Here is a 12,713-nt window from a genome sequence, read left to right on the forward strand (position 1 = left end):
CAGCGGCTTTTGATACCATCGACCATGGTATCCTGCTGCGCCGGTTGGAGGGGTTGGGAGTGGGGGGCACCGTCCTGCGGTGGTTCTCCTCCTATCTCTCCGACCGGTCGCAGTCGGTGTTGGCAGGGGAGCAGAGGTCGACCCCGAGGCGCCTTGTTTGTGGGGTGCCTCAGGGGTCGGTCCTCTCACCCCTTCTGTTCAACATTTATGTGAAGCCGCTGGGTGAGATCATCCGTGGCTTTGGGGTGGAGTTCCATCAGTACGCTGATGACACTCAGCTGTACATCTCCACCCCAGGCCATCCCAACAATGTCCTTGAAGTGATGTCCCGGTGCCTGGAGGCCGTGCAGATCTGGATGGGGAGTAACAGGCTTCGACTCAACCCTTCCAGGACCGAGTGGCTGTGGCTTCCGGCGTCCCGATATAGCCAGCTGGTGCCATCGCTGGCTATTGGGGGCGAGTTATTGGCCCCCACGGATAGGGCTCGCAACTTGGGCGTCCTCCTGGATGCACGGCTGTCTTTAGAAGAGCATATGACGGCCATGGGCAGGGGGGCTTTATATCAGGTCCGCCTGATTCGCCAGTTGCGTCCCTTTCTGGACCTCAGGGACCACTAAATTCATAATTTTAAATCCCACGGACCACTAATATGATCTGCCTAATGACCGGCTGGGTGGGCGTGGCTAGATGGTCATGTGACTGGATGGGTGTGGTCAACTCGATGTCACTCACGTTGAGAGGCGCCTCGCCAGCCTCCACTCGCCCCTCCCCTCCCAGCCCCTCCTTGCCTGCCTGCCTGGGCTTCTTAGGGCCCCAACAGGAAGCAGTTGTTGGAGCTAAGCAGCTACCATGAGAAAGAGTTGACAAAACAGCTGGCTCAGTTCAAATTGGATCTGACTGAGAAGAAGGTTCAGCAGAAGCACCTCACTGAGGACTACAAGCATAGACTTTCTAAGTTGAGGGAAGAGCTGCGGGAGTGCAAAGCCAGGTACTGGCGTCTGGAGGCTCAGCGGGCTGAGATGGTCAGCCAGTTCCAGGTCATGATGCAGTCCCACTGGAACAAGGCCCTCCGGCTCCTTGCCACCAGCGGCACTTCCCTCCTGCCTTTGCCCAAAGCCCCGCCCCAGGAGGCTGAAGTAGACCCCAAGTTGGAATTTCTGCCCTCCTCCAATCCACACAAAAAGACCCCAAAGGGGGAGACTCTCTGCAGCAACATGTATATTGCATGTGTCTGGCCCAGGGGCCATAGTTTGAGGACCTCTGATTTAGTGCAATACAAAAAAATGCAAATAAATTTTCTGTGGACCACCAAAATTTTCTCACAGACCACCAGTGGTCCATGGACCAGCAGTTGGTGACTGCTGCCCTAGACAAAATCTAGCACACTTATCAACAATGCAGCTGACTTGATCAGAAGCTGGAATTTGCTCAGTACCTATTGGCCAATTCACACTGCTCTGGGTACACACACAAAGACATCCTTTGGCACTACACTCCATAGACATATTGGCCTGGATTGTAGGAGTGACTAGATATCTGACTTTGCAGATTACTGGTGTGTTCTGAAGCACTTGTCAGGACTTACATAAGCTCCTTCTAAGCAAGAGCATTTTATTGACCTTCAAAAGAACTCTGCAAATGTGTTTCAAAACAAGATTCAGTAGCTTGAGGAATTCTACAAGTTGCTTTCTTTAACTTGTCCAGGGTTAGAACTTTCAGAAACACCACATTGGCCTTATTGCTGTAGAAGATTAGGGTTCAAATCTGGAGGAAACAAATTTTATGCAGACATCTTTTCTACCTGCTCAAATATTTGAGCAGATACTTGGGACTGTGTGCCCCCAAAACAGATTATCGTACAGCATGAGGTTATCCTTGGACAGTATCCAAGAGAAAAAATAAGGGGGAAATACTCTTTTAATAATACCGTAGAATGCTAATGCAAAATCGCTTCATTTCAAGCTGCTTCTTCCATATGGCCTACATCCATGATGGTGAACCTATGACACGTATGCCGGGAAGTGGCACGCAGAGCCATCTCTCTGGGCACGTGGAGCCATCGCCCGTTGCTCTTCTAGGTTCCGGTGAGCCAGCCAGCTGATCTTCTTGCGCGTGGGAGCGCTGGAACCCGGAAGAGCAACGGGCGACAGCTTGCATGCCCAAAGATGCAGAGAGGGGATCCCAGCGGGCGCTTCCTAGGGGAGCAGAGCTGTCAGCCAGGATGGGCGGGCTGGGGCTTCCCTCCCTCCCCATCAGAGCGGACTTTTTGTACAGCCCCAGCCCTTCAGCCCGCGGCCGGCTCAGGCACCCCAGAAGAGCAGCAGCAGTAGCAGAAGCTGCAGGGCAAGGGGCAGGAGCGACTGGCCGGCCCCCGCAGCCACTCCCCCACTGGTGAGCTGGGTCCTCAGCAGCATCTCCATGCAGGAGGAGCTGCGCTCTCCTTTGACCCTCCTGGGGCAGCTTGCCTCCCTGATGGCGGCTCCTCCTCCAGCATCCCGTCCAGAAGCAGCAACGTGAGAACCGCCACCGCCCCCTCGCCCCTGGCTGGCTGCCCTGCCGCTGCCCTGTGGCTAACGCTGCTCTTCTGGGGCAGCAGGGCTGTGCAGGAGCTGAGTTCGCACAGAAGGAACGTCTGTCCGGTGCTGGGGTAAGAGGTGAGCTAGCCGGGAAGTGGTTGAGCTCCCTTGGCAGAAGTTGGGGTGCGGGCTGCGCTGGCTTGTTCTTGGTGGTGGGCTGGATCCTGCAGCATTATCCTGGGATGTGTTTATTCGCCTTTGTTCATGGGGGAAAAAAAGGCAAAAGAATGTAGCACGTGACCGATCCACCTTCTTGGGTTTGGCTAATCAGAGCCCTCCTTGAAGCTGGCAAGTTTTTTGGCGGCTGTCAAGATGGCACCGCTATTTATTGAGAGGAGTTGCGGGAGGAGTTGCGCAGTTGCTGCTGAAATGAAAGGCAGAAGCTGGCAGGCCATGCTCTTCCAAGCATGGGGAGTGCAGCCGACTCATATGCCGGTGGTGGAAGAGGAGGAAGAAGAGGTGGCACTGTTGGCTACAGCCATAGAAGGTGAGGCAGCAGATTTGCTGACCTAGCCCTCTCCGTCAGGCGCTCCGGGATTCCAGGTGCTCTGTGGATGTTCATTGCAGGAGCGTGCCTACTAGGTTCAAGCATCATGGGAAGTGCTCCTGGCTAACACACTGCTCTGCCTGCTGACTGGGCTGGGAAAAACACTTGCAGCCACCATGGTAATGTACAATTTCTACCGGTGGTTCCCCCGGCAGCAAGATCCTATTCCTGGCTCTGACCAAGCCTTTGGTGGCTCAGCAACAGGAGGCGTGCACCCGCCTCCTGGGCATCCCTGCTGTGCATCTGGCTGAAATGACGGGTGGGTGTTTGGTCACGTCTGGCCTGTGGCTCAGGATCGGGCTGTTTTCGCATGAGCCGACTTAGTGTCTTTGTCTGCTCCGTGGGAAGCTAAGCCGGATGTGATCACTAGTGGGGTGGGAGCAGAGCTATAAGACTGTGAAGTTGAAAAGAAGTTCCAGAATAAGGCAACCCTTTTATCTGTGGAAACGGACCAGTAGTGCAACTGGACCGAAAGGATTTCTTTTTTTTTCCTGTTTATGTGCCTGTTTTGGGAGGGAGGTTTGTCTGGCGCTGGGATAAGAGGTGTGCCAGTGAGGAAGTGGTCACACTCCCTTGGCAGAACTGGGGGGAGTGGGGTGCTGTGCTGGTTTGTTCTTGGTGGTGGGTTGCAGTGGGGGGGGCGCTTCATTGACATTCTTCCGGTTTCCGGCGCGCGCATGTACACCGGCCAGCTGGTCTTCGCGCACACAGTGCACCAGAAACCAGAAGACCAAGTGGCCCGTACACATGTACGCACCAGGAACCAGCTGCTCTTCCTGTTTCCAGCATGTGGGCTTGTGTGTGCACACTCCCGTTAAAGTTCACCAACACTGCCCTACATTGTCTGCATAGATTGTCTGTGCTGACCTAGCACAAAAAACATCACTTCCATTCTGGAACACCTAAAACTCTTTCAGTTTGTCTTAGCAGTGGATTACAATGAGACAGAGGTGACATCATAATTGAGGAAACGTGATGATGTTTTACTTTGGGGCATTCTACAACTGTAAAACATTGTTACTGATCTGCCTGACTAAGCAAAATAAGAAAAATTATCTTATTTAACTTTTAACAAGCTGAATCAATACATGAAGAAGCATCAGGATAAGTTACAACACAAATAAAACATACTTATCTTCTATTGGTATGTGGTATGATTTCATTATTCAACTTCCTACTTCTTTCAAGAAATGCTATCCTCCGTACGAGGATTGTTCCTCAGTATACACCAAGGGAAACAATATAGGCAGGCAGAGCAGGAGAGAGGGGACACAATAGGAAAACCTGATACTTACTCGGGCCCCACAATGTGCTGCAATTTCTTCAAAAGGAGCTTTCTGGAATTTTTCAACCACCTGCCGTCTCCTTTCCCTCTCTTGTTCCTCTACAGCGACACTGTCAACTACCAAGAAAGCAAGAGAAATTAATGATTGGGGAGGGATAGGATTAAAATCCTGCCCATTTAAACTTGAGTTCAGCTTCCTGGCTTAAGCTGAAAGCAGAATTTGTCTTAATTTTTAAAGTTTCCTCCAGCTGGTTCTAATTGCTGGGCTGTTATTCTGGGATGCCTATATAGCCATGATGGCGAACCTATAGCACGGGTGTCACAGGTGGCATGCAGAGCCGTATCTGTGGGCACGTGAGTGTTGTCCTAGCTCAGCTCCAGCACGCATGCGCGCGCCAGCCACCTGATTTTCGGCCCTTCTGGGCCCACCGCAAATCAAGAAACAAGCTGTTTCCAGCCTCCTGAGGGTCTTTGAGGGGATGGGGAAGGCAGTTTTCACCCTCCCCAGACTCCTAGAAAGCCTCTGGAGCCTGAGAGAGGGCGAAAAACGGGCCTATCGGGCCCACCATGCCAAAAGCGGGGGGAGCGCAGGGGAGGGTCACACATGTGCGGGGGGGCAGGGCACAATGAATTATGGGTGTGGGCACACATGCGCACAAACCCCCCGCGCTCCCCTCACTTTTGGCACACGATGGCAAAAAGGTTAGCCATCACTGCTATATAGAATAGGAGAAGGATGGAAGGCGTTAATTAGATCAGATATTTTCAAAATTCCCTCCCCCCCCAGTCAATCTAGTTTTAGCGGAAATAGTATGCAGAGACTGCTATGAAGAGACTTACCAATTGCTTTCTTGAGGGTTTCATAAGTGATCTCTTCAGCTGGTGCTCTCTTTGGGGGATTGATGGGAAGAACACAACAGACAAGGGTAGAGAAAGAATATGTTAGAAATTAGATATGTTAAAATCTAATAGAGGTTTAGAAAGAAATCCTACTTTAAAGGAATAGTAGTCATCAAGAAACTTCATCAAGAAAAAATGAACTACCTCATCAAATGAATCATCTGGGTATTACCCTAAGAATATAAACAAATGATAAATCCCCTTTTCCATATTCTTGTCTGTTTTGCACCCCTCTAACTAAACCTCTCTTCTAAACAATTGTGCCACTTGCCTAAAACTCTCCTTGCTGCATGCCAAACCTCTAGATGGCCCAAGGCATTGGAGACACTCAACTATCTTACTAGGGCAGAGGTCTTCAAACTTGGCAGCTTTAAGACTTGTGGACTTCAACTCCCAGAATTCTCCAGCCAGCTATGCCTTGGGCCACTTAGAAGTTTGGCATGCAGCAAGGAGGAGAGTTTTGGGCAAGTGGCAGAATTGGTGGGTGGAGAATTCTGGGAGTTGAAGTCCACAAGTCTTAAAGCTGCCAAGTTTGAGGACCCCTGTACTAGGGAATCCATCTTCATACATTTGGTTAGGATTTGATAAGCAGTCCATTATTTTTTCTTAAATTGTACTGTGGAGTTTGTTTAATTAATGAAAAGCATTTGTTTTAAAAGATTTATTCTCATACTTCTATGAATTGTTTTACAGCTAAGAACATAAAAGTATGACAGATTCAGAACAAAAACAGATGGAGAAGCACAAGAGCAACAATGTGAAAGTACATAAGCTTCATTTTTACATGCCAGAATAAAAAACATTTGGCATTTCATAATTACCCAGAGTGGGCTTCTGACCAGTTTGAAGGAAGGGTGGGGGCGTTATCTTGAATTAAAAGTTCTTATCCTTGACCTACCAAAAATTCAGAAGCAATGTGGCAGCACCTCTATGCATCGGATGAAGTGAGCTGCAACTCATAAAAGCTTATGCCGTTTATTAAAATCTGTGAATCAGAAAAGCTGCTGCCAGACTCCTGATTTATTGCTACTTATACAGATTTTCACTTAGATTAACTTTCCATCAACTCAACAGAATTGAAAAGCCATTTAGACCATTCAGCCCAATTTGTTATCTGTGCAAGAATCCTAATTAAAACATCCACAACAGGATATTCAGTTTCTATATGAACACATTCAACAAACTGGTGCTCACCATCTCTTTGGAGAACTGATTCCACTGATGAATTCCTTCTACCACCAGGATTTTCCCCTAATATTCAACTGGAATCTATCTTTCTCTAAATTAAAACATTTATTCCATATTCTGCATTCTGGGATAATAGAGAATGGTCTTGGCCTTAAGCGTGATATCCATAGTTGAACAATGTTAGTGCATCTTCCCATTGTCATTTTTCTCAAGGATAGATATAAACATTTTCCTCAGCACCTCATTGAAAGCATTTTCAGGACTCTGATTATTCTGGATTAATCGCCCACAAAGATAATCAGGGCACTGGAGACTACAACATATGAAGAATGGTTGCAGGAACTGGGTATGTCTAATTTAATGAAAAGAAGGACTAGGAGTGATATGATAGCAATGGTTGAAGGGGCTGCCACAACGAAGAGGGAAGGTCAATTAGTCTCCAAAGGCAGAACAAGAAACAATGGATGGAACTTAATCAAGGAGAGAACCAACCTACAACTAAGGAGAAATTTCCTGACAGTTAGAACAATTAATCAGTAGAATAACTTGCCTCCAGAAGTTGTGGATGTTCCAACACTGGAAGTTTTAAAGAAGAGATTGGACACCATTTGTCTGAAATGGTATAGCGTTTCCTGCTTGAGCTCGGGGTTGGACTAGAAGATTTTCAAGGCCCATTCCACCACTATGATTCTGTTATTCCTTACTACTTCCTCTGTAATTGTACTATTTTTTTCTGAATATTTCTTAAACATGTTATTCAGAAAGGGGAAGAGTACTCAACATTGGGTTAAAATAATGCAGAATACAATGGAACTATCTTCCTAGGACACTGTTGTTAATGATGTCTAATTCAACAGCACATCACACTGCTGTTTCAAAAGCTTTTTCAACAGACATATCACAGTGCTGATTCAAATTCAACTTGTGGTCAACTTAATATCCAGATCCTTTTACCATATAATATTATGATACTAGATTTATGGAAAATCCAATAGTTTCATCAGGATGACAAAACAAGTGTTGTGATGTTACAAGGTAAGATCTGCCTTAATGAATGTGCAGTAATATGACATATATACAAAAGGCACGGAGGGTGTCATGATACACTGTAATGCTCATTTTGACATTTGTGCAACCTCTTAGAATGTTCATGGGTATAACCTGAATCTACCCCTGTGCATTTGAGTTTGAGTGCATTCTTCACTTAAGGAAGTGAAAAATTCTGGATTTTTATCTATTAAATTTTATTCAGTTCTCTTCCTTAGCCTTTTGAAATAATTTTGAATGTTGTTTTTGTCATCTGAAATATCAGGCATTCCACCAAGTTTTCACTAATCTATAAACTAAGCAAGTTATTAACGAAACTGTTGAAGAATACTGCAAGAGTAGTGCAACCCCTGTTGAGCAATGCAATGTTTGAGCAAAGAAATGAACTCAAGCTATACTGTATTATGTCCATAGTGTTCTCACTATGAATATTACTTTACAAAAAAGATAATTGACATTGCTTATTGTTATAAGCAGTGCATATTCAGGTTAATTTCTTGTAAACACTGTACCTTTTTCAAGATCCTTACACACTTAATCTCTTATAGATTATGATCTGTTTTAGAGTTTTCCCAGGTTGCTCTCCTGCTAAAATTAGGAACATTAGTCCCTCTTGTAATCATCCTGTATTCTCCAGAATTTCCAAAGATAATAAGTAGGGATTTACCAACACCGTCCATGTTCCTTTGGTACCTGGGATGCAATTCATATTGCCTTAAAAATTTGAACTTGGAAATCTAATTCAACATAATGTAGTCTGGAACACAACAGAACTAACCAATAAACAAACATATGGGATGAAGTAAACCGTTTCCCAATCAAGGTCCTATTACAGATTATCCATTTTAAAGCCCTCCATTTCTTATTGTTTGGACAAATGAATCCAATAAACCAGTACATAATATCATTAGGTCTTTAAAATACTGCTCCATGATAGATATAAAATAAAATAGCATCTCAAAAAGTATGATGTTGGGAAGAGAAGTTCAGAATAAAGCAAAGAGAACCTCACAGGGCTGGTAATAAGTTCCCAACCATCCATTTCTCATTCAATTTATGTTTGCTGAGCCTAGCCAAAAAAGGGAACATTGAGAATGGCATACCTCTTCTTTCTCAGGGCTATTTCTGGATTCCACTTCAACTTGTAGAGAGATGGTCTCTCCAATACTCCTCCTCTTAGACAGCCTGTCTTCATCTAAAAGGAGAAAGGGAGATAAAATCATTTTCTTTCCCAGCTGGAAAGGTTATGTGTCTAGCATTTTGTAGGGAATGATAATGCGAGAGGAATTATTTGGCCCTGGTTTCCTCAAATAGTCCTGTGACAGTGATCGATAAATAAACACATCCTGCCTTAGAGAGACTGGATTTCCACAACATGCTAAACTCTTAATATGAGTTAACAAAACACAATTGGTGTTTTTCTTTTGAACATCTATTATGCAATAGCACAAACCATTTTACAACTCAACACCGTAGCCCATTTCACATAAAATACTAAGATAATGAGTTCCCTCAATAGACTGAATCATTAACTAATCCAATTTTTGCTTAGTTTGGCATGTTGCGTGAATCCAATCAAGGAGTCGCATACTGATTCCTCTTAGGCCAGCTTCCTGGGCAGGGCCGGATTTAGATGAAAAGAGGCCCTAGGCTATTCCACTTATGAGGCCCTTTCACCTATAGTGAAAGTGTTATTTTAATTTTGCTAACAATTTGAATGTAGGTCCCTCTTGATCTTGAGGCCCTAGGCTGAAGCCTAGTTAGCCTATAGGAAAATCCGGCCCTGTTCCTGGGTCTGCTATCTTTGAGATTCTTGGCTACAATGGCAGCCAAAATAGTTATAGTGAAGGGGCTGCTAACATTTAAATTGTGGCATTGCACATGCATTTCCATGACAAAGAGATCTTGCTTTTATTTCCTAGCCCTTTTGCTTGTAATCCTTTAATTCAAAAATACTGTGACATGTTCGTTGTATCACCGAGACCACTCAGAGGACTGTTTTAAGCAAAAGCAATCAGGAAGTTTACAAGCATAGAACACTCCTGAAAGATAGGATAACTTGTGACCATGAAAGGTGCCATGGTTTTGCAACAATAATAATAACTAATTTTAAAGCCAAGGCAAGTGCTTTGCTTTGGGGAATTACTTATGATTATAAAGTCCTCAATTTTCCTTGAAGTTTTCTAGCATACCTTGCTTTCAGAATGGCTTATCTGTTGGCAAAATTACAAACCCTTGAGGATATTTCCCTCCAAATCTGAACCAATGTTTACATAAGAACAAGTGTGACTGTGCAAAGCAGCCATGAACGTTGCTTCTAAACTAGTATGTGCTGGATGAATCCAAAGGGACAATGACTTTCCTATCCTTGCCTATTCTCAGATCTGTGCCCCTCCCAGTAAGATAAATATCACACTCTAAAGCAGCAACACATAGTTCTTGAGGCTGATGGACCATACAACTTTGTTTCACTTTTTTTTTTCTGTTTGGGTGAGAGACCCACAGAGTTTAGAAAACTATAAGAGGAAAATTGCAAATGTTCAGTTAAATATGGGTAGGAAAGAATGGCAATGGGTACCCTGTAAATGTAAGAGTTAAAAATAAAGCAATGTTGCTGTGCAACTCAAATCCTGCACAATAAATAACGCTGAAGCAAAATGAACACATCGCATAATTTATCCAAAATTGCTGGTCTGCATAGGTTTATTTCTGGTTTTTGCTAGTCCTGAAGTGCTCTATTACATATAGAAGGAGTAGAGTTTGTTTTTCTTAACTGCAGTTTTTCAAGTAGGCCGCATAATTGAATTCTGTGCCTTCAAAAAGCATTTTCTGGAATGCTTCTAAGCAGGAAAAGACAATCTTCATTTCATTGTACTAGCTAAAAAGCCTCTCGTCCTCTCTTCAGATGTTGGGCAAATGCAAGGAATTGAATTCAGCTTGCTAATTTTCCATCAAGAAGCCGTGGTTGATAGAGTGGGTTGTGTAAACACAGAGATGACTTCTACAACCTGGAGACTAATCTAGAAATCTAGAAGGCTTGACGATCTCCAAGGTCCCTTCCAATTTTTTTATTCTGTTATCATAGCAGAATAAAATATGTTTTATTCTGTTAACTTATATGTTAACTTATATACCGCTTCACAGTGCTTTACAGCTCTCTCTAAGGGGTTTACAGAGTCAGCATATTGCCCCCAACAATCTGGGTCCTCATTTTACTGACCTTGGAAGGATAGAAGGCTGAGTCAACCTTGAGTCTGGTGAGATTCGAACTGTTAAAGTGCAGGCAGCCAGCAGGCAGCAGAAGTAGCCTGCACTACTTCATTCTAACCACTGTGCCACCGCAGCTCATTATAAGAACTCTGGTTCTTATTCTTGAAGAACCAGAATTACAGAAAGCAATCTTCATTGTGTTTCTCTGTGCTTCACACAGTTGGGGGAGGGGGTGGAAAAAGGCCACTCCCTGGGTCCCTCCTTTGCAGATTACCACAGGGCAATTCTTTCTCACCTTTTATTCAATATGTACAGGGAATGGCTGGGTGAAATGATATATGCCAGTTTGAGATTTCATTAATTATATGTGCCAATGTTAGGCGGGCCAAATGAGGCTGTTGAGGGTCTATTCTAATGTTTAGAGGTTATGTGGGCCTGGCTGGAAAGGAACTGTCTCTGATTCAATCCTATCAAGACCAAGTAGGTGAAGATGCTAGGGCCTCCTAGATTTGGAGATAGCAGAAGGCTATTCCTTCAGCAAGTACATTAAAGTCGAGAGGGATAAATGAAACACAAAGCTGTGTTTGAGTGCAAAGCCCAGCTGTATGAAACACAAAGACCACAATGAAGAATCAACCATCATCAGTTTGGCTCTTTGGAATACTTTTAAGTCAAAACTCAACAGAAATTGATTCTAAAAATAATGATAAAATTCTTGAGTAGAGAAAATATATGACCCACTGCCCTCATACCTGTCAGCTGAGGGATGTAAGGTGTGCTGAGCCTATCTGAATTGTAGCCACTCCCTCCCAGCACTTCACTGATCTTGCTCTGCCGGAAGAGAATCTCGGGGCCAAGGTGATCCAGGTTCCGTGACAACCTTTGGGTCAAAACAAGAGAAACAACACATGACTGTCCCAATGACTCCCCAGGTACCCATATTACCCAGCAACTGGTCTCCAGGGAAGGAAGGACACATGTGAAAAACAGAGCTGAAGGCAAATGATGGGATAATTAAGTGGGTTGAAAAGCCCACTTGTTCAAAGCATCATTATCTAAACTAAGGTTTCTCAATCTTATCAATGTGGTGCAGACCCACTCTCAGAATTCCTCCAGCCAGCAAGTCAATTATGGACACTGAAGCCCATACATCTTAAAATTGCTGAGGTTGAAAAGCACTAATCTAAATTATAGTAGGGATATAATCAACATGTTTTGAACTAACAACAGCTCTCATACCTGGGTTTCTCTACAAAGACACCTTCAGGGAGTAAGTAGGGAGCCTCCTTTTTCCTCATTTCTATAACCTGGAGAGAAGAAAAATGCAAGACTTTTTCTTACCAACTTGGTGTGGTCAGTTCCCACTGTAAAAAAATATCAGATTTTATCTGATCAGATATCAGTATTATCTTTGGATGCTCTGCCTGGCAGCCCTAATAAGCTCCCTTGATCTGGGTTGCTCAGAGCTATGGCCATGGTAAGTACAGTATGAGCAGGTATTGTGACATAACCACAGGTACAACTGATTGTGATGTCATCAACACTAGTTTCTAATGTTTGTCTAAATACTACTGGATGCCATCATTGCTAAGAGATGCACAGAATGAATTAGAGTCAGGAGAGCACTGCTATTCAGGAATCTCTTGTTTAGTACTACTGGGTTAGCAAATTGAGTTCTCAGTATATCAAATCTGGGAGCCCGGTAACAATTTCCAATATGCAGTTGTTGATAAAACCACCTGTACACACAGTCCTTAATCACATCTAGCTGAAAGTTGATAAAAGTTGGTGCTTCAGAATCTCTTTCTTACATATGAGACAGGCAATGATGCAATGCAATGGCAGGAAACCACTTAGTGTGATGATTCTGCATCATAATATATTAAGAAGAGATACAGAAAAAAGACAATCACACTTTTCAGGAAATGTCCAGCGAGGCTTTGGCTGGATGGGTTTAGTT

General features: G+C 44.3%; 1 protein-coding gene across 4 annotated transcripts in view; it reads right to left on the minus strand.

Annotated features, from left to right (window-relative positions):
- Nucleotides 1–12,713, minus strand: part of EFR3B (EFR3 homolog B) — a 138,545-nt gene that overhangs the window by 1,713 nt on the left and 124,119 nt on the right. For all 4 annotated transcript variants that reach the window (XM_070932186.1, XM_070932184.1, XM_070932185.1 and 1 more), the window contains exons 17-21: nucleotides 11,993–12,060; nucleotides 11,506–11,633; nucleotides 8,647–8,738; nucleotides 5,249–5,297; nucleotides 4,419–4,525 (exon numbers count right to left, since the gene is read on the minus strand). In XM_070932186.1, coding sequence (XP_070788287.1) covers nucleotides 4,419–4,525; nucleotides 5,249–5,297; nucleotides 8,647–8,738; nucleotides 11,506–11,633; nucleotides 11,993–12,060 — 444 coding nt within the window. The remainder of the gene's footprint in view (nucleotides 1–4,418; nucleotides 4,526–5,248; nucleotides 5,298–8,646; nucleotides 8,739–11,505; nucleotides 11,634–11,992; nucleotides 12,061–12,713) is intronic.

This window comes from Pituophis catenifer, unplaced genomic scaffold (genome assembly GCF_029215685.1).
Source record: "Pituophis catenifer annectens isolate HBS135680 unplaced genomic scaffold, rPitCat1.0.hap2 SCAF_1, whole genome shotgun sequence".
Lineage (NCBI taxonomy): Eukaryota > Metazoa > Chordata > Lepidosauria > Squamata > Colubridae > Pituophis > Pituophis catenifer.